This window comes from Rhinatrema bivittatum, chromosome 2 (genome assembly GCF_901001135.1).
Source record: "Rhinatrema bivittatum chromosome 2, aRhiBiv1.1, whole genome shotgun sequence".
Taxonomy (NCBI): Eukaryota; Metazoa; Chordata; class Amphibia; order Gymnophiona; family Rhinatrematidae; genus Rhinatrema; species Rhinatrema bivittatum.
Window position 1 is genome coordinate 368861890 of NC_042616.1, and position 18897 is coordinate 368880786.

Consider the following 18897-nt stretch of genomic DNA (forward strand, 5'->3'; position numbering starts at 1 on the left):
TGCATATGAAAACATGTCCAGTTTGTAATTTCTGTCTCTTCAGCACACGCCCAATAGAGAACACACTGGATGTGTTCACCAGCTGTAGAGTAAACCCAGGGATAGTAACAAATAAACAGATACCCAAAAACCCCTTTTGCCAGCATATATGACCCTAATGAGCTGTCATGTTAATAAGCAGCAGAAGACTTAGATATTGTAAAATCGTATGTTTCCTTTATTCCAGGGTTTCCCCCACTGTCCTAGGGATCTCGCAGCCAGTCACATTTTCAGGATATTCACAATAAATGCAGGAAATATACTGCATATAGAGTCACCAGTGTATGCAAACTGCCATGCATATTCATTGTGGATATTCTGAAAACCCAACCAGATGTGTAATCCCTTGGATTGATGTGGAAATCCCTGCACTATTCTCTATTAAGCAACTCCCACACTGCCTACAATTTCTGGCCATTTTCACTTACCTCCACTGGTAGGCAGCACAAGAACATTGCTCTAAGCAGAACATTTAACAGGAGTGAGTCTGCAAGAGCTGCAAGGGAAGGAAGGTATCTAGGGGCTAAGGACACAGAAAGCAGTAGAAAAGAAAAAAAAAGGGGGGGGGGGACACAGAAACATAGACAGTGAGGGACAGATCTAGAAACAACAGACATTCAGGCAGAAAGAGATGCATTTTCAAATTAAAACAAAAAAAAAGCTTAAGAAAATTGTTCATGCTCACTCATTCTAGTCAACTGTACTATTATATTTTGATCCAGAAAAAAATAGAAATTATTTGTGTAACTGTAACTTCCTCCAAAGCTAGCACCTACTAGGACTATGGCATCATAAGTCTTCCTGCACATTTATCCAATATACCCTGTCCCCCTCATCTCATTTTTACTCCTTCTAATCCAATCATCACAGCTATAGTCCATGCACAGCACTTGTGCATAATAAGAGGGGTTTTCCCCCTTCAGGGAGGGCTGTGAATGCTAGTGAATTTCTAAACTCAAACAGGTATATACACTAATAAGACTGATCACTTGGCAAAGCTACACACTTATCTTGACCATCTGAGAGGAGCAATACAATGCAGGCTGTAATAAACAAATTTTATAAAGTAATACAGTCAGAGAAAAGTGAGTTGTTTAAACTTGTGGCTGGGCATATTCAACACACAATGTATTCCTTGTATATATTTTTATTTGCACAGAGTGTATTCTTTTCCACAAGGCAAATATGCAAAACTACAAAAGCCTATAATATTCACTCTAAATCAGAAAAAAACACAAGTAGCTGAAAAATGTAACATGTCCATTTAAAAATAAGTTTAACTGTACATCAAATTATACAATGTATTACTCATAGAATTATTTAAATTAAGTGGAATATAACACAAAACTGGGACCTATAAATCAGACTAAGTATGAATGAATTAAATCATACTCTGTTTCTTATGAAGTACTATATGTTACGTAATTTAATGATGTACACTAACTTTTTTGGATAATGGGCAATTTAAAAAAAACATTTTCAAACCATTCATATTGTTTCTATTTTTGCAAATGAAATACATACAAAAACTGTGTTGTGCATCAAATACGTCCAGTCACATTCTTGAAATACCCATTTTTCTGTGGGACTACTGAAATGCATGATTAGATAAAAAAAAAATAATAATAATAAGCATTAGGAAATATTAGGAAAGGAATGGAGAATAAAACAGAGGATGTCATAATGCCTCTGTATCGCTCCATGATGTGACCACACCTAAAGTTCTGTGTGTAATTCTGGTTGCTACATCTCAAAAAGATATAGTGAAGCTAGAAAAGGTACAGAGAAGGGCGACTGAAACAATAAAGGAGGTGGAATGGCTCTCCTACAAGGAAAGGCTAAAAAGGGTAAGGTTCTTCAGCTTAGAGAAGAGACGGCTAAGGGGTCTATAAAATCATGAGTGGAACAGGTAAATGCAAATTAGTTGTTTACTCTTTCAGAAAATAAAAAGACTAGGGACACACCCTGAAGCTACTAAATAGCACATTTAAAACAAATCACAGAAAATACTTTTTCATTCAATACACAATTAAGTTCTGGACTTCATTGCCAGAGAATGTGGTGAAGGCAGTTAATGTAGCAGAATTAAAAAAAAAAAAAAAAAAAAAAAAAAAAAAAGATTTGGACAAGTTCTTGGGGGAAAAAGTCTATAAATTGTGGACTTGAGGAAAGCAATTGTTTATGTCAAGGTGTAAGCAACATGGAATCTATCTAAGATCCTGCCAGGTACTTGCGACCTGGATTGGCCACTGTTGGAACAGGACCCTAGGCTTGATGGACCACCTCCCTCCCCCCCCCCCGGTCTGATCCAGTATGGCAGTTATGTCAGATTTCATACACCTCACACTTACAACCTTTTGAACAGACAAGATCAGGTAAATAAATATAAAATGAACTACATATCCATTAGTAGTTGAAAGTATCAATAAAAAAGGAAAAGCAGAAAATATTTAGAAAACTTTGGCACTAGTCACATTTTAGGAGCCAGTGAATTTTTTCCTTAATTTGTTTTCCTATTTTTCTCATATTTTGGTACATTTTTATTTTGCTTCTTCCCCCCCAAAACACATTTGACACTCTGCTCTCCTTTTAATATCTTTTTCTTTTCCTCCCTCCAGCTGTGCTCCTCTCTTCCCCTGCCTTCAGCTGTTGTCTGAGTCCAGCTGTGGCAGATTATCTCGGCTAAGGCTCAGCTGCAGTAGTGGTTCTTCTGCCCAAGCAGGCACTAGGCACCAAATTTTAGGCACCTGGGGTTCTTCTGATCCTGCTCATCACACTTGCATATTTTAGAACAGTAAAACAATAACAAGTAGTCATATTCATTCAATAACAGCTAAGAATACCAACCTCCTTAGACTTGAAACCTAGCCTCCAGAAGTATTATCCTAAAATTTAGAGAAATATAAATCACAATTCCTTCCTCTTGGACCATAGTTTTCTGTTCATTAATTCAATAACTGCCCAGATTTTACATAGATTTTGCACACTTCACTCAAGCATACAAGAAACTGGGTGTCTATATATTCCTTTCTCCACACGGTGTACCATAAGAAATGCTACACAAGATCAAAACTCTACATGAGGTAATTTACTGAAAAATGAACGTGTAGATCACGTCATAAGATGTGTTTTTTACTCTGCTAGACAGAACGCGGCAAACTTTATTTCTTTCACTCTTTTAAAAAAGATGAAATGCTATCTTAGCACATCTTGCATGGAATTAATTCCCATGTATTTTTTACTCTTCCTCAAGACTTATTCAGAGTGCAGGAAACCACTTCTTTCGCTAAACAAATATTCAAACCAGAATACAATATAATAAAAAACACACAATTAGCAACCAGGCAGACTGCTTTCTCAGCCCAAATCATGGAGGAATATCTTTTATTTGACTCGTTCCTACCTATTTTCCTTGATGTTTTGTGGTGAATATTTGTTTGAACTGATAGACCACCCACTGGCTTGCAGGCCCTTTTAAGAAGGCCTCTTGCCAAGGCAACTTATGGACCACTTGCTCTTGCTTTTCTCCCAGCAGTGCCACCCTGACATCTAGGGAGAGCTGGGAAAAGGCCTATTAAATGAGGACACAGGCCACTCTTTTGTTATGGTTTGCAGTTTTCTCTCCCAGTACATTTTCTTTTTATTTAGAACTTCCATTTTTATCCGATGCTGTTCTTCTGCCATCTCACACTCTCTCTCTATTTGCTGCATCTTGGCCACGTGCACCTCATTCATTTGTATCAGTTGCAGCTGCAAAATGGACATCTGCTGCTGATGCTCTTCCTCATGCATCTTTTTCAATACACCCTCCTGGGTGGCTTTACTTCTGTAGTTTTTGTTAGCTGTTGTCCTGGCAGCTGAACATGAGGGTTCAGGCTGGGAGGTGCCTTCACAAACTGGCAAGTTTGTTATCTCTCTGTCTTCATCACAAAGCTCTCTCTCAAGTGACTCTAAAAACAATCCAGGAAAGAAGGTTATGTTAAAAAAAATATACATACACATCTCTCTCAATCAATATATACACACATCTATATATGTATGCACAATTTTCTCTCTCTCTCTCTCTCCCCCCAGCTGCAACTGATACAAATGAATGAGGTGCACGTGGCGTCGGGAGGGTGGGGGAAGCTAAGGGGTTAGTTTTAAAGGGTTTGGGTGGGTTTAGGGGTTATTTGTGTGTGCCATTTTTCCCGCCCTCCCCCAAAACGATAAGGGAACCCCCATGATCAATATCATGGGGTTTTCCTATCGTTTTGGGGAGCCCCCGATTTCTGACGATTTTGAATATTGACGATATTTTCAATCGTCCGAAGCCCGATTCACATCCCTAATATCTATATATACTCTCTATATATGTACACACACGTACATACAACCACTAATCCTTTCTTTTTTATTTAATGGAGCTATTTAAACCTGTGTGTTTCTTTTCTAAGTCTATAATGCATACTGAGATATGGGTTTTTTTGATCTATAAAAAACAAAATACACTCAACTGAGCATAAAGCTTATAGCATGGGATCAGATGGCTGCTGCGTATTTAGCTTCATTTACTACCAGAGTGTTGCTCTACTCCTCGCTTTTCTCTCCCTGCCACTCCTCTCCTCAGCATGATGCCCAAATCATCACTTGCCATTAACAAAACTTGGATGTTCACCAAAGCCTACCAAAACACCCAATGACTATGTTATAATCCCCCCTCACTCCCGCCACATATAAACATTTAAATCCAATCCAAAGCACGTATTTTAACCTGTGCAATTTAACAACCGAACCATGTTAATAACGCCTCCAATAACTATGTTAACAAGCACATGAATGTTTGATCACTGTTAAACATCAAAACTTTGTAAACCGTTGTAATGGCGAAACCGAATGACGGTATATAAAACTCAATAAATAAATAAATAATGGGAGGCTAATGCTAAAAGAGAGATAGCATGTGCTGAAGAGGGACACAAATGGGGGGGAAGCACTTCATTCTCCTGAAAGAAGCACTAAGGTAAACTGGGAAGTGCTGCTGGCTCAGAAAGACCAGTTCTTATTACACAATCAGTAGTTGTGCAGAGCCTTTGGCAGGATTGTATAGAACCGAAAGATGGGTTTGTTGCCTGGCAGGAACTTATACAGCCTGAAAGCTGTATAGGTTTTTGGAGAGTAAGTAGACCTTTACACGTATACAGTAGATTTTCCCTGGGCAGGTTCTCCAAATGAGTTTGTTTTGTGCATACCTTGACATAAATGAAACTGATTCGTAACCCTGGGTATGTTGGGAATGATCTGAATCTCTCAACTTTACTGATAATGTTCTTAGTAACATTGCACCAAAGACAGCAAAGCTTTTGATACGGTCCTGCACAGGAGGCTTGTTAATAAAATAAGAAGCTTGGGAGTGAGCGCCAAGGTGGTGGTATGGATTACAAATTGGTTGTCGGGTAGAAGACAGTGTGTGATGGTAAATTGAATCTAATCTGAAGAGAGAACAGTGTTATGCAGAGTGCCACAAGGATTGATGTTGGGACCGGTTCTGTTCAATATCTTTGTAAGCAACATTGCAGAAGGGATAGAAGATAATGTTTGTCTATTTGCGGATGATACTAAGATCTGCAACAGAATGGACATGCTGGAAGTAGAGAGCATGGGTTGTGATTTACATAGAAACATAGAAATGACAGCAGAAGACCACCAAACGGCCCATCCAGTCTGCCCAGAAAGTTTTGCACTTTATTTTTCTCATACTTATCTGTTTCTCTTGGCTCTTAGTAACCTTTTGGTTCTATTTCCCTTCCACCCCCACCATTAATGTAGAGAGCAGTGTTGGAACTGCATCTAAGTGAAATATCTAGCTTAATTAGTTAGAGGTAGTAACCGCTGCAATAAGCAAGCTACACCCATGCTTATTTGTTTACCCAGACTATGTAATTCAGTCCTTGTTGGTTGTTGTCTGTATATAGAGCCACTTTTCTTCATTCCCCCTGCCGTTGAAGCAGAGAGTTATGCTGGATATGCGTGAAGTATCAGACTTTCTCCCCTGCCGTTGAAGCACAGAGCTATGCTGGATATGCGTGAAGTATCGGTCTTTCTCCCCTGCCCCTGCAGAGAACAGTGGTCGGATATAGCAGCTGGGATTCAATGCCAAGAAGTGCAGAGTCTTGCATCTGGGGTGCGGTAATCCAAAAGAGCTGTATGTGATGGGGGTGAAGGGCTGTTGTGCTCAGAGCAAAAGAGGGACCTTGGGGTGACAGTGTCTAGTGATCTGAAGATGGCGAAGCAATGTGACATGTTGATAGCTAAAGCCAGAGGAATGCTGGGCTGCATAGAGAGAGGAATAACCAGTAAGAAAAAGGAGGTGATAATCCCCTTTACAGGTCCCTGGTGAGGCCTCACCTGGAGTACTGTTTTCAAAAGGGATAGACAGGATGAAGGCGGTCCAGAGAAGGGCAACCAAAATGGTGGGTGGTCTCCCATCAAATGACTTATGAGGAGAGGTTGAAGGACCTAAATATGTATATCCTGGAGGAGAGGAGGAATAGGAGAGATTGATACAGACCTTCAGATACCTGAAAGATTTTAATGATACAAAATCAATAAATGTTTTCCGTTGGAAAGAAATCAGTAGAACTAGGGGTCACGAAATGAAACTTCAGGAAGGACGACTCAGAACCAACATCAAGAAATATTTCTTCACAGAGAGGGTGTTGGATGCCTGGAATGCCCTTCCGGAGGAGGTAGTGAAGACAAAAACAGTGAAAGATTTAAAGGGGCATGGGATAAACACTGTGGATGTCTAAAGGCTACAGCAGCGCTTCTCAACCGGTGTGTCGCGACACACCAGTGTGTCGCCAAGCACCGGCAGGTATGTTGCGTGCTCCCGGTCTCTCCCGCTGCTCTTCCTTCCCTGCTGCCGTTGCCACCGGGCTATCAGTACATTCAAGCCCAGTGGGAACGGCAGCAGTGGTAGAAGAAGCAGTGGCACCTGCAGCTGGCCTTTTCTTCTTCCCACGCCGCCCCCCGTGACCCGGAACAGGAAGTGATACGCGGTGCGCAGGAAGGAGAAAGAGCCGTGCCACGTGTAAAAATAGCAGCGGCAGCAGCAGCGGCCCCCGAGCAATCGAAGCAGCTGGTAATCGGGAAAGGAGACAGCAGCATGAGCCTCCCGCGGCCGATGGGATTCTTCTTTCTTGGCCTGCGGGGGCTGGAGGAAGAGGCTGCTTCAGCTACCATTTGTGCTCGGACGGGGAGAGGAAGTGAGTGAGAGAAAGAGAGAAGCAGCCAGCCAGCATGTGTGTGATTGAGAGAAACTGGTCAGAGAGTTGATGTGTGTGTATATGTGAGACACAATGAAAGTGACTGCTCAGGGAGATGACTGATGTGTATGGGAGAGTGTGAGACATTAGTCAGGGAGGTGATTGATGTGTGTGTGTGAGAGAGAGAAAAAGCATGGAAGTGATAAATCTGGGTATGTGAGAAAGCATGGGAGTAAGAAGCCTGGTTCCGGGGGGGGGGGGGGGGGGAGGTTTGTGAAAGAAAGCAAGGGAGTGAGAAGCCTGATTATGTGAGAGAGAGCATGGGAGTGGGAAGCCTGTGTGTGTGTGCATGCATGAGAGAGAGAGACTGGTTGGTAAAGTGACGGTGTGTGTGAGAGAAAGAGACTGGTGTGTGTGAATGTGAGAGAAAGAATGTGATTCAGGGAATGAGAAGCCTGTGCACGTGGAGAGCAAGCATGGGAATGAGAGAGAGACTGGTGTGTGTGTAACAGAGAGAAAGTGATTATGGGAATGAGAAGCCTGTGCATGTGAAGAGAGTGAGCATGGGAGTGAGAAACCTGTGTGTGTGAGACACAGCATAGGAGTGAGAAGCCTGTATATCTGAAAGAGAACATGGGAGTGGGAAGCCTGTGTGTTTGCATGAGAGAGGTCAGGTGACTGGTGTGTGTTTGTGTGTGTGAGAGAGAGAAAAAGTGATTATGGGAATGAGAAGCCTCTGCATGTGGAGAGAACAAGCATGGGAGTGAAGAGACTGGTGAGTGTGTGTGTGAGACTGAGAAAGTGATTATGAGAGTGAGAAGCCCATATATGTAAGTAGAACATGGGAGTGGGAAGTCTGTGTGTGTGTATGTATGGCATGAGAGAAACTGTTCAGGAAGGTGACTGGTGGGTGTGTGTCAAAGACTGTTTGGGAGATAATTGGTGTGTGAGAGACAGAAACTGGTCATGGGGACATGATTGGTATGGTGTGTACGTGAGAGACATGGGCACTAAGGAAGAGGACCATGAGTTTAGAGCTTAGCTTCTACTGCTGCTTCTGGTGTGTGCCACGGCCTGCATGGAAGGGGAGTAGGACAGCTGCTGGAGGGGGTAAGTAAAGGTAGCTTTTTAAGTATATTTTTCTTGATTGACTGCCATTTTAATTATTTAATATTATGTGATGTCTGCTTTTTTGAAATATTTTATTGGTGTTTGGAGAATGTTTAATAGTTTTTATGAGTTTTTAATTGTTGGATGTTATTCTGTTCATAGCTGTTTTGAAACACTTATTCTGCTTATTAGTATAGTTTTACAATTATTTCTGTGTGGGGATCTATAGCTGCTTGCTAGTTCTGTTTTCCTAATAAGAGGTGTATTAGTTTTTAGGGCCTGATTTAATATTTGTAGTGTTGCCTTTTCATAGATAGGGTTGCTCCTGTTTGAGTGTATTCCATAATACAGGTGTAACTGTGTGCGGATTAGTTTATGTGCATTACTACAGATCCTGGGAGTATGTTAGGTCGGTTCTGTGTCTGTTACCGAGATGAGATATTTTACTAGCATGTAAGCGTTTGTATCAGTCTTATTTGTTGTGTATTCTCAAGAGGACATGCATTGGTGGTAAACTGCTGTCTTTTCATAAGTAGGGCTATTGAGCCTGGAAGTAGAAGGAGTTTGAGTTGCTGTTACTGAGATGACACCAGAACCAGAATATCTTTTTTGTAGGGTGAGTTGTATGGGGAATGTCATAATTCTGCTTTACATCCATTATTGTGGGTCAGTGGGGTTCCTGTGGATGCAAACTGTACTTTTACATCTAGCCCCGTGACGATCATGGGTCAGTGTGTGTCATGCATGTGAGAACCATCTGTCAGGTGTGTCCCGACAGAAAAAAGGTTGAGAACCACTGGGCAAGGGGATGGACATGAAGAAAAGAGTGCATGAGGGTAATTTGCTGGTGTGGCAGTTACTATCCTTCACCAATAAGCCTTCATACTGTTGATGCAACTCCAACATTACTCTTTGCTGCAATGGCAGGGAGAAAAGAAGAAAAGGGAAATTAGATTCAGTCAGCAGCCAACAAGGACAATGAATTTTATGGTCTGGGAAAACAACTATGCATGGGGGTAACTTGCTGATGTGGCTGTTAACTATCTTTAACCAATAAGCATGACACTTTTGATGCAACTCCAACATTGCTTCAATGGCAAGAGGTAACGGGGAATTGGACTCCAACAGCAACCAACAAGCGCCCTGATATTTATGGTCTGGGAAACAGATAAATTTGGAGGTGACTTGTATGGCACGGCAGATACTACCATAAGCTTCCTGGGCAGATTGAAAAAAACATTTGGTCCTTTTCTGCCATCATTTCTATATTTCTATGAGAGTCTCCTTCTGGAACTCCTAGGGTGTAATCTTTACAGGCAACATATCAAGGTGCCTTTGAGAAACTCTTCTAGTGGCACCAAATATAATTCTATTTCTGTATCTTTCTGCTACATTTTCTTAGTCTACAATTACATCTCCTGGTACTTAAACATAGAAATGATGGCAGAAGACGACCAAACAGCCCATCCAGTCTGCCCAGCAGGCTTTCACACTTTTTTTTTCTCTCATACTTATCTGTTACTCTTGGCCCTTAGTAACCTTTTGATTCTATTTCCCTTCCACCCCCGCCATAAATGTAGAGAGCAGTGTTGGAACTGCATCTAAGTGAATATCTAGCTTAATTAGTTAGGGGTAGTAACCACCGCAATAAGCAAGCTACACCCATGCTTATTTCTTTACCCAGACTATGTAATTCAGTCCTTGTTGGTTGTTGTCTGTATATAGATCCACTGTTCTTCATTCCCCCTGCCACTGAAGCAGAGAGCTATGCTGGATATGCATTGAAAGTGAAGTATCAGGCTTATCAGGTTTACGGTAGTAACCACAGTAACCAAGTGAAGTATCAGTCTTTCTCCCTTGCCGTTGAAGCAGAGAGCTATGCTGGATATGCATTGAAAGTGAAATATCAGACTTTCTCCCCTGCCGTTGAAGCAGACAGCTATGCTGGATATGCATTGAAAGTGAAGTATCAGGCTTATTAGGTTTGGGGGAGTAACCGCAGTAACAAGCAAGCTACTTCCCGCTTTTTTTGTGAATGGAAATCCTTTTTTCCACATTACCTCTTGCTGGTATAGCTTAGAGCAATGTTGGAGTCGCATTAACCATATATATGTTTATTGAATAAGGGTATTATCTCCAGGTAGTAGCCGTCATTCCCACGAGCAACCCACTCTTCATTCACATCCTATAGACTTTATGGATCCACAGTGTTTATTCCACGTCCACAGTTCTGGTCTTCACCACTTCCTCTGGAAAGGCATTCCAGGCATCCACCACCCTCTCCGTGAAGAAATACTTCCTGTCATTGGTTCTGAATCTTCCTCCCTGGAGTTTAAATCGTGACCCCTGGTTTCTTCTGATTTTTTTTCTGCCGGAAAAGGTTTGTCGTTAACTTTGGATCATTAAAACCTTTCAATATCTCGAAAGTCTGTATCATATCTCCCCTGCTCTCCTTTTCCTCCAGGGTGTACAAATTTAGATTCTTCAATCTCTCCTCATAAGACATTCGATGAAGACCATCCACCTTTTTGGTTGCCCTTCTCTGGAGCGCCTCCATCTTGTCTCTGTCCCTTCGGAGATACGGTCTCCAGAACTGAGAACAGTACTCCAGGTGAGGCCTCACCAAGCACCTATACAAGGGAATAATCACTTCCCTTTTCTTACTCGATATTCCTCTCTCTATGCAGCCCAGCATTCTTCTGGCTTTAGCTATCTCTTTGTCACATTGTTTCGCCGACTTCAGATCATTAGACACTATCACTCTTAGGTCTTTCTCCTGCTCCGTGCACATCAGCCCTTCACCCCCCATCGAATACATTTCTTTCGGATTTCCACACCCCACATGCATGACTCTGCACTTCTTGGCATTGAATCTCAGCTGTCTTATCTTCAACCATTCTTCCAGCTTCCTTAAATCCCTTCTCATTCTCTCCACTTCTTCCGGCATGTCCACTCTGTTGCAGATCTTAGTGTCATCCGCAAACAGAGAAACCTTACCTTCTAACTCGTCCGCTTTGTCGCTCACATAGATATTGAACAGGACTGGTCCCAACACCAGTCCTTGCGGCACTCTGCTTAACACTTCTCTCGTCAGAGTAAGTTCCATTTATCATCACACATTGTCGTCTGTCCGTCAACCAGTTTGCAATTCAGGTCACCACCTCGGCACTCTTTCCTAAGCTTCTCATTTTATTCACCAACCTCCTATACGGGAACGTATCAAAAGTCTTGCTGAAATCCAAGTAGATGACATCGAGCGCTCTTCCTTGATCCAATTCCCTAGTCACCCAGTCGAAAAAGTCAGATTTGTCTGACAAGATATTCCCCTGGTGAATCCATGCTGCCTCTGGTCCATTAATTCTCACGACTGTAGATAGTTCACTATTCTTTCTTTCAGCAGTGACTCCATCACTTTTCCCACCACCGAGGTGAGGCTAACCGACCTGTAGTTTCCAGCCTCCTCTCTGCTCCCACTCTTGTGAAGCGGGACCACCACCGCTCTTCTCCAATCACTCGGCACCACTCCTGTTTCTAGTGATCTATTGAACAGGTCACGCAGCGGACCCGCCAGCACACCTCTGAGCTCCCTCAGTATCCTGGGATGAACTTCATCAGGCCCCATGGCTTTGTCCACTTTCAGTTTTCCCAGCTCTTCCCACACATTCTCCACTGTAAACTGAGCTACATCTACTCCACTCCCCTCCAGTTTCTTGTTAACTAGCGACGGTCCTTCTCCTGGGTCCTCTTTAGTGAACACCGAACTGAAGTATTCGTTTAGTATTTCTGCCATTTCTTTGTCTCTCTCTACACACTGATCCTTTTCACCTTTCAATTTCACTATACCACTTTGAACTTTTCTCCTTTCGCTGATGTGTCTGAAAAATGTTTTGTCACCTCTCTTTACCTCTTTGGCAATCCTTTCTTCCACTTGACTTTGCGCTCCTCCCTTTGGGATCCTTTATATTTCTTGAATGCTGTTCTTTTAGCTTTCATTTTGTCAGCCACCTCCTTTGAGATCCATATAGGTTTCATTTTTCTTTTGCTTTTCTTTACTTTTCTAACATATAAATTAGTTGCCTTAATAACTGCTCCTTTTAGTTTGGTCCACTGTTGATCCTCATCTCTCTCTTGTTCTCCCAGCCTTTTAGTTCTTCCTCCAGGTACTTCCCCATTTCATCAAAGTCAGTGTTTTTGAACTGCAAAACTCGGGTCTTCATGCTTTTTCTACGTGTCCTTTGAGTGATATGAAACCATATCATTTGATGATCACTGGTGCTGAGGTGCGTGCCCACCTGGACATCAGAGACATTATCTACATTAGTGAGCACTAAATCGAGTATAGCTCCCTCTCTCGTGGGTTCCATTACCATTTGTTTGAACAAAGCCCCTTGCAGGGCATCCATTATTTTTCTACTATTGTTAGATTCAGCAGAAGGGATTCTCCAGTCTACATCCGGCAGATTAAAGTCTCCAACGATCACCACTTCTCCCTTCTTTCCCATCTTTTGGATGTCTTCAACCAGATCCTTTTGATTTGGAGACCTGTAAACCACTCCAATATAAATGGATGCCCCATCATCTTTTTTTAGGTCGGCCCATAGTGCTTCTTCATTGCCCCATCTTCCTTGCAGCTCAGATGCTTGGATATTGTTTCTGACATAAAGAGCCACTCCTCCCCCATTCCTGTCCTCTCTGCCCTTCCTTAACAAGTTATAGCCCGGTATGGCCATATCCCAATCATGAGATTCCATGAACCACGTCTCCGTGACAGCAACAATATCCAAGTCCGCCTCCACCATTAGGGCTTGCAGATCTGGGATTTTATTGCCCAAACTACGAGCATTTGTGCTCATAGCTTTCCAGCTTTTCTCATTCAGGTTACTGCTTTTCCTGGACTCCTTTTGTGACTTTAGTTGAGTTTTGTTATTCACTTCACCCTTTCCCTTTGCAATTGTGCAAAGGAAAAGATTATTGCCTCTGATGCCAGAGTCATCCAGCGAAATGAGCTTTTTCCTTTGGTTACTGATCTGGAATTTCTGTATGCATTGGGTTTCTTCTCTCTTCTCAGATAACACTTCAATCTTTTTCTCAAGAACTTCTTCAGTATTTAATACAGAGAAGGCTTTTTGTACTTGTTGCACTTGATATAATGTGTGTCTCTGCATCACAGGTCTAATTCTACCAGAGCCCACTGTAATACTGTTGTTTGAGTTCCTTAATGCCCTGTGTGAGGGGGGGGGGGGGTAGACTTGTGGGCTGCACAGCTGTCAAGAATGGGTGTCTCTGGGTCACAGGTCTTAGCCTACCTGAACCCACTGTATATCTCTTTTTTCTTGACTTTTGGTTTTTCTGTGGTAATGGGGAATTAATTCCTGAAAAATGTAAAATGGGTGAGACTTTCTTTATTGAAGCTAATTCAGCTTTAACGTCAGCCAGCTCCTTTTTCAAGGAAGAGAGTTCTGCACAAATGGGGCAAGCCCTAAGTTTCCAGATGATTTCTCTCAGAATACAGGCTCCACAATAGCTACATTGGATAGTCCTCATTTTGGTAATTTATTTGATGGTTAACAGCTAAGAAAATACCAATTTACTAATTTATCTTGTTGCCAATTATGAATTTAGGTAGACTATATCAGAAAAACAAACCTAGGGGTCGGTGGGAGACTGGGAGGGAGTTAAACAGTTAAACCTTGGTCAAGCTGGTTTAAGCAGGCCACTTACTGGAACTTTACTTGTCCTTAGCTATTAAATGATCCCACAGCATTTTATGCCCCAATATTAGTATCTAAACAGAGATTAATAGTGACAGCTAAATACAATAAGATAGGGATACTAATTAAAATGCAGGAATGTTTTTTTTTGTGGGTTTTTTTGTCTCTGGAATCTTAAAGCAAACCAACAGCAAGAAAGGAAACAAATTAATATACAAAATCTATAACTAGAAGAGAAAGAGATAATGAAATGAAAGCACAGAGCAATATATTATACACAGATGTAATAATAAATAATAAAACAGTTGTATCTTATCTGCACTGGCTCCTGGCTGTGCACACTGAATCTGTATGACTTGCTAGTTCTCAGAATTAGCTACCCCCAGCCTCTGAGTTAGCCACACCCAAGCTGGTTTAAGCAGGACACTTTCTGGAACTTTACTTGTCCTTCGCTATTAAATGATCCCACAGCACTTTATGCCCCAATATTAGTATCTAAACAGAGATTAATAGTGACAACTAAATACAATAAGAGAAGGATACTAATTGATATGCTGGAATGGGGGTTTTTTGATGGTTTTTTTGTCTCTGGAATCTTAAAGCAAACCAATAGCAAGAAAGCAAACAAATTAATATACAATATCTATAACTTAAGGATCTTCACTTTCTCCATACAATCTATAGAATAGTAGCTAGGTACTAACACCTCTACAACAATGCCGTTCTTGTGTTTTTCTCCTTTATCACAATATCCAGGTTTCTAGCATCGATCTTCCTATTGGTTGGAACTGCAATGTCCCAGGTGATTACAACTTCTTTATTCTCTTCTACTGCAGTGTTGTGCTCCTGATGTTTTACCATTCTTTTCTATGTTGGCTGTGAACCATTTTGACATCACCTCTCCTTAACCACTGCTGTGTCAAATCTTGATCGACATTGGGTTTTGGAGTAGCTCTCTGTATTTCCCACTGTATTTGTGCATCTGCCAGTTATCTTTCCTTGTTTGCTAGCCTAATTTTTTAAAGAGTTTTTTTCAGTTTTGCTAATTCAATAACTACTTTCCCTTTGTGTGCTGGTGGATTTTCAGTCATTCCTTTTATTCACCGGAATGATTGTCCAAGACTGATAATGCTTGCTCGTTTTCATATTCTGCACTATTTGAGCATTTGGATCTATTGATGCCATTAAGTATGCCTGAAGGCAGCTAGGATTCAATGCCAAGAAGTGCAGAGTCATGCATCTGGGGTGCTCTATATATTTGTAATCAATTACAAAATACTCATATTTTCAGCTCTAGGGAATACAATTTCAGAATACACTGGGGTTCTTATATATTACCTGATGGGCATGGAGGAGCTTTCTTGTTTTTACTTACAGTTTTTCTAGATATTTATGGGGCCAGTCTACTATTCCAAAGCTGGAATAGTAGCACAGGAATTACAAGCTGATTAATAGCTGGTATCTTATTCTGTGTGTTAAGGCACCTTTCAGTATCAGCTTTAGTCTCCTATAGTACTTTATACTAATCTTTTCTCTCAATACTTTATGCCAAATTTTTACATCTTTTTCTACTTCTGGGTATTTATATATACCTTCCTGCTCCAGTTCCTTTATATTGCAAGCATCAATCAGGGAGATCTTTTCAATTTTGCTTAATTTTCCTCTAAGGAAAGTCGCCTTAGCACATTTGTCCAGGCCAAATGTTATCTGATGCCATCTGAGAAACACTGCACTACCTGAAATTGTTCTGCTACATGATGTCCATCTACAAACAGTAGGTGAGATGTCATTGGTAGGATTAAGGCTAATTCTATAACCCAAGGAGTTACTCAGTTTTAGTGGTGATAAGGAATCCATCTGAACTCCTTATTGGATCTTAATATAAGGAATGACAAATTATCCAGAATGGAATCAAGCTGCTGGCACTAACTTTCAAAAAGAAAGTTACTATTTACTATCAGACTTTACCATTACACTATAAACAATTACAATTACCTTCGTAAATTCCATAACATTGTAAATAATTGCTCTTTGTTAAAATCCTATTGCCTTTTTCTTTTTCTGCTCCCAGTTGTGTACATCCCTGTTTTATTGTAACTGCAACATTTTTAGCTCCGCACTTGTTAAAGTTTTATTCTATTTTATCATTTTTTCACCCCTTGTTAACTGTAAACCGGCATGATGTGATGCCTATCGTGAATGCCGGTATAAAACCCCCCCACTAAATAAATAAATAAATAAAGATAGAGCAGCTTTTAAACTGGAACACTGGGGAAAGCTGAAAGTCAATCAGCAGTGCATGGTTTGGAGGAATGTATCTTTGAAAGATAATAATGAAACAGAGAGGTTCCAATAAAAGCAAAAGTAGCCATTTGCCTATAGTAAAGAATCATATGAGCTAAAGAATTCCAAATTATCTATATCAACTGAAAAGAAGGATGTTAATACAAACAAAAAACACACTTTGAAATGTCTGTATGCCAATGCCAGAAGGGTAAGAAGTAAGATGGGAGAGTTAAAATATATAGCAGTGAATGATGAGATAGACATAATTGGCATCCCAGAGACCTGGTGGAAGGAGGATAACCAATAGGACAGTGCTATATCAAGGTACAAATTATACTGCACTGATAGGGAGGATCAACTTGGTGGGGGTGTAGCATTTTATGTGCAGGAGGGTATAGAGTCCAACAGGATAACAATCATACAAGAGAGTAAATGCTCAGTAGAATCTATATGGGTAGAAATCCCATGTGTGTTGGGTAAGAGTATAGTGATAGGAGTATACTACCGTCCACCTGGACAAAATGGTCAGACAGATGATGAAATGCTAAGAGAAATCAGGGAAGCAAACCAATTTAGCAGTGCAATAATAATGGGAGATTTCAATTACCCCAATATTGGCTGGGTAAATGTAACATCAGACAAAATTCCTGGATGGAATAAATAACTGCTTCTTGGAACAATTGGTTCAGAACCAATCAAAGAAGGAGCTATTTTAGATTTAATTCTTAGTGGAACACAGGATTTGGTGAGAGAGGTAATGGCAGTGGGGCCACTTGGCAATAGTGATCATAACATGATCAAAATTAGAACTAATGACTGGAGGGGGGACAATATGTAAATCTACAGCTCTAACACTAAATTTCAAAAGGGAAACTGTGATAAAATGAGGAAAATAGTTACAAAAAAACTGAAGGGTGCAGCTGCAAAGGTTAAAAGTGTACAACAGGTGTGGACATTGTTTAAAAATACAATCTTAGAAGTGCAGTCCAAATGTATTCCATGCATTAAGGTAGGAGGAAGGCAAAATGATTACCGGCATGGTTAAAAGGTGAGGTAAAAAAGGCTATTTTAGCCAAAAAAACATCCTTCAAAAATTGGAAGAAGGATCCATCTGAAAATAGGAAAAAGCATAAGCATTGTCAAGTTGTAAAACATTGATAAGACAGGCTAAGAGAATTTGAAATGATGTTGGCCGTAGAGGCAAACACTCATAATAAAAACTTTAAAAAATATATCAGAAGCAAGAAACCTGTGAGAGAGTTGGTTGGACCATTAGATGACGAAAGGGTTAAAGGGACTCTTAGGGAAGATAAAACCATTGCAGAAAGACTAAATTAATTCTTTTCTTCTGTGTTTACTAATGAGTATGTTGGGGGGAAACCGGTTTCAGAGATGGTTTTCAAGGGTGAGGATTCAGATGAACTGAACTAAATTACTGTGAACCTGGAAGATGTAGTAGGCCAGATTGACAAGCTAAAAAGTAGCAAATCACCTGGACCAGATGGTATGCACCCCAGGGGGTCTGAAGGAACTAAAAAATGAAATTTCAGATCTATTAGTTAAAATTTGTAACCTATGATTAAAATCATCCATTATACCTGAAGACTGGAGGGTGGCCAATGTAATCCCAATATTTAAAAGGGCACCAGGGACGATCCAAGAAACTATAGACCAGTGAGCCTGACTTCAGTGCCAGGAAAAAACAATGGAAACTATTCTAAAGATCAAAATCACAGAGCAAAATAGAAAGATATGGTTTAATAGAACCCAGTCAGCATGATTTACCCAAGGCAATTCTTGCCTCACAAATCTTCATTTTTTTTTTTAAGGGATTAATAAACATATGGACAAAGGTTAAGCCAGTAGATGTACTGTATTTGGATTTTCAGAAGGCTGACAAAGACCCTCATGAGGCTTCTGTGTCCTTTCGTGGAATTACAAAACTGGTTTAAAAGACAGGAAACAAAGAATAGGATTAAATGGTCAATTTTCTCAGGTGGAAAAGGGTAAACAGTGGAGTGCCTCAGGGATCTGTACTTGGACCTGTACTTTTCAATATATTTATAAATGATCTGGAAAGGAATACGACAAGTGAGGGTAATCAAATTTGCAGATGATATAAAATTATTCAGAGTAGTTTAAATCACAAGTGGATTGTGATAAATTGCAGGAGGACCTGCGAGATTGGAAGATTGGGCATCCAATGGCAGATGGAATTTAGTGTAGGCAAGTGCAAGATGATGCATATATGAAAAAATAATCCATGCTGTAGTTACACGATGTTAGGTTCCATATTAGGAGCTACCACCCAGGAAAAAGATCTAGGCATCAGCTCAGTGTGCTGCGGCAATAAAAAAAGCAAACAGAATGTTAGGAATTATTAGGAGGGAATGGAGAATAAAATGGAAAATGTCGTAATGCCTTTGTATCCCTCCATGATGAGACCACACCTTGAGTACTAATAGTTTATTTATTTGACATATTTTGTATACCGTCATTCGGTT

General features: G+C 40.7%; 1 protein-coding gene across 2 annotated transcripts in view; it reads right to left on the bottom strand.

The window, feature by feature from the left end:
• Window positions 1–2343: 2343 nt before the first annotated feature.
• MSANTD3 (Myb/SANT DNA binding domain containing 3) overlaps window positions 2344–18897 on the bottom strand; it is a 149223-nt gene continuing 132669 nt past the window's right edge. For both annotated transcript variants that reach the window (XM_029589948.1, XM_029589947.1), the window contains one exon: window positions 2344–3989. In XM_029589948.1, coding sequence (XP_029445808.1) covers window positions 3589–3989 — 401 coding nt within the window. In that variant the 3' untranslated portion in view covers window positions 2344–3588. The remainder of the gene's footprint in view (window positions 3990–18897) is intronic.